This window comes from Triticum dicoccoides, chromosome 2A, assembly GCF_002162155.2.
Source record: "Triticum dicoccoides isolate Atlit2015 ecotype Zavitan chromosome 2A, WEW_v2.0, whole genome shotgun sequence".
In the NCBI taxonomy this organism is placed as follows: Eukaryota; Viridiplantae; Streptophyta; class Magnoliopsida; order Poales; family Poaceae; genus Triticum; species Triticum dicoccoides.
In genome coordinates, this window is record NC_041382.1 from 78,166,977 (window position 1) to 78,169,834 (window position 2,858).

Consider the following 2,858-nt stretch of genomic DNA (forward strand, 5'->3'; position numbering starts at 1 on the left):
GGGGCGGCGGTAGCAGCGCCATCAGCGGGCATCCTCGGGGTAGTTCTTGCCGAGGCAACCGGAGGAGTTGTTGGTGGGGTAGGTCTTCCGGCGAGCTTCTTGCATTTCGCATCGAAAGCCATCCCCTTCTTCGATGGCGGGTGCCCGACCGAATTCACATCGGAGGCGGCGGGGTTGGTGGGCCCGCGTGCCTTCCTAGCAGGGGCTGCGGGAGTGCCACCCTGGATGACGATGTTGCCCTGCCACTTGCGGGTGGCGTAGTGGAGCCTTGAACGACGACGGGCGCGACATCATCGGCGACGAGATTTGCGAAGGGGATAGTGTGTGGATGACATCCACGGAGATGACCGACGATCGGGAGGCTTCCATGGTGGTGGAAGGAAGCCGGGGAAGGTGCTCCGGAGCGGGCGAAGGGATGTGGTTGGCGGCTTAGGGAAGGGGAAGCGGAAACAACTGCACGGAAATGACTCCCTCGCCAAATCTCGCAGCGGAGAAGGGTCAAGCTTGGGTCGGCCTCCCATCCTGTGTATCTGAAGGTTGAGGGCGAAGATTTTTCGTGCCTCCCAATTTTTTCTACAGGTCGCGGGCCTTGTCTGATCAGGTCACTTTTTTCGTTCGAAACCGTAAAAAAGTGGTTATTTTGCCGATCGGCACGTTTTAAAGGTCGGCTAGATATGCCCTTAGAACCCGAATTCGCATCCGCATCCGCTGGCAGAGGAAATGGGTTAGAGCTGAACCCGGAAGGGAAGCGGGACAGCTCGCCGCAAAACCCCCTCCCCTGTCTCCTGTTCCTCATTAATTAATCCCCATTTCCCACAAACCACTGTCCCCTCGCTGTGCCGCCCAACCACTTCGCCCCCACCGAGTGTGATCGAGAAGCTTCGAGGAGCTAGGGTTTCCCGTACCGACCGATGGCCGTCGCCGACGCGGTGCCGCCCCCTCCCCCGCCCCCACCGGCGCGGATCGTCGTCGTGGTGCTGGCGCTCGTGCACTTGGCCCTCGCCCCGATGCTGGCGCTGGGGCGCGTCCTCTGTGTCGCGGCGGGAGCCCTCCCCTACCTGGGCTTCGCACTCGCGTGGGTCATCTCCGCGGCCACGGCTGGACAGATCGTGGCGAGCCGCGCCTGGGGCGAGAGCTCCGCCCCCTTCCTCTTCCTCCAGGCCCTCACATACGGGGCTCTCAAGGTCCTCATCTACAACATCCTTGCATTTGTCGCGCTTCTCGTCCTGTTGGTGTGCGTGGCCTACGTGATTGCAGCTGTATCTGGATCCACTTCGGGATTCAAGAAGGCATCACGCAAATTCACTCCCTGTGATCTTTATTGTAGTCGAATTATAGCAGTAATGCAATACATACGCCAGTGGATGAGCCCTGTGTTATCATTATGTTCGAACTAAGTTGCCATATACAGTTCAGGTTGTCCTGATCAGTGGCACTAGTTTTTTCCATGTGTGTTCATGTTCATCACTTCATTTGCATCCTTCCATTTCCGAACCATTCTGTACATACTCATGTTCATTTCATGCCTATGGTTTTGTTGACATTGTTGTCCTCAGAGCGCTCTAGAAGCATTCACGCAGGAGTCGGTTGCAGAATCGTTCAGGCTTCCGCGCACCGCGGTGCTTGGATTGGTTGCGGATGTGGCCTTCTTCCTTCTAGTGGTTGCTGGTCTTCTGGTAGTGATGATGTCGTCGGACGTGGAGGGTTCGATGTCTCAGGGTGAAATGGTCGCCTCTGTAATCATGGATGTGGCACTATTTGGTATGCACGCGACAGCTTGCTTTGTTATCATCCCAGCGCTCATTCTTAGTGTGTGGAGGGGGGCCAGGAGGACAGGAAAGCGCCATCGCAGTTTTGTTGAGGTATACTACCCCCTTTGCTTTGCCCCTGCATCAGCCATATGGTCTTTTCAATTATAATCTGTATATTTTTTGTATCCTCCTCATAGAATGAAAACAGTCCTCTAGTGTTGTTGATTACAGCTTACTGCTGTTGATATTTGTTAAGATGGAGCATTGCATATAAAACCAATGAGGTTTTTGCTATTTCCTCTGGTCATTGCATATTAAATTGGGATTGACATCAATCTTAATTGTGCAAGTAGTCGAACTAGTGCAGTTCTACAGTATGTGTTTGTTATGAAGTGATGATAATAAAAGTGATCAGTTGCACATATATTAGAAAAAAAAACAAATTAATTGCCTACAGTCCGTTCACTGTGATCGTTTTATCTTTGCAGGGAGTGAGATATAACAATGTTTGCATGCTACTCCCTTCGTTCCAAATTACTCGTCGCAGAAATAGATGTATCTAGAACTAAAATACATCTAGATACATCCATACCTGCGATAAGTAATTCAGAACGGAGGGAGTAGCTTCCAAACCGTTTGCAAGCACCTTTCTTGAGTTTTCTTGTCATTGCTAATTTCTCCATTGAAACCAATGGAAAGACCCAAAGTTTTGAAGTTTTGGCTATGGCATACGAGTCTACTCTTCTTAGCTGCATTTGGTATTTATGACTTTGTGCCATGTTTCCCTCACTCTGGTAAAAGAAGTGAACTGTTTTTTACCAGGAGTATGCAAATTGCGTACCATAGCTTTATAGAAGGCAGAGGTAAATGTACAAGAAATATCCAAGCCACTCTCAACACAAGCCAGTGCAAGAGCAAAGAAACTCCTAAAACCATACACCACTCTTCGCTAAAGTGTTGAACTCCTCTAGCTCCGGCAAGAGCCCACAACTTGAGCTCTTGAAAGATTTTTGAAGCCAATACCCATTCAGATACCGTCTCATGCCTACCAAACACTCATCCATTCCGTTGCTACCAAATACTCGGCTGCTGTTCCTGCTGCTTGGT

At 50.9% G+C, this 2,858-nt stretch overlaps 1 protein-coding gene across 1 annotated transcript; it reads left to right on the forward strand.

Annotated features, from left to right (window-relative positions):
* The first annotated feature begins 911 nt into the window (after positions 1-911).
* LOC119357633 lies at positions 912-2,006 on the forward strand. Its single transcript, XM_037624515.1, has 3 exons — positions 912-1,289; positions 1,557-1,862; positions 1,983-2,006. The coding sequence occupies exons 1-3, from the start codon at positions 912-914 to the stop codon at positions 2,004-2,006; spliced, it is 708 nt and encodes a 235-aa protein (XP_037480412.1).
* The last annotated feature ends 852 nt before the right edge of the window (positions 2,007-2,858 follow it).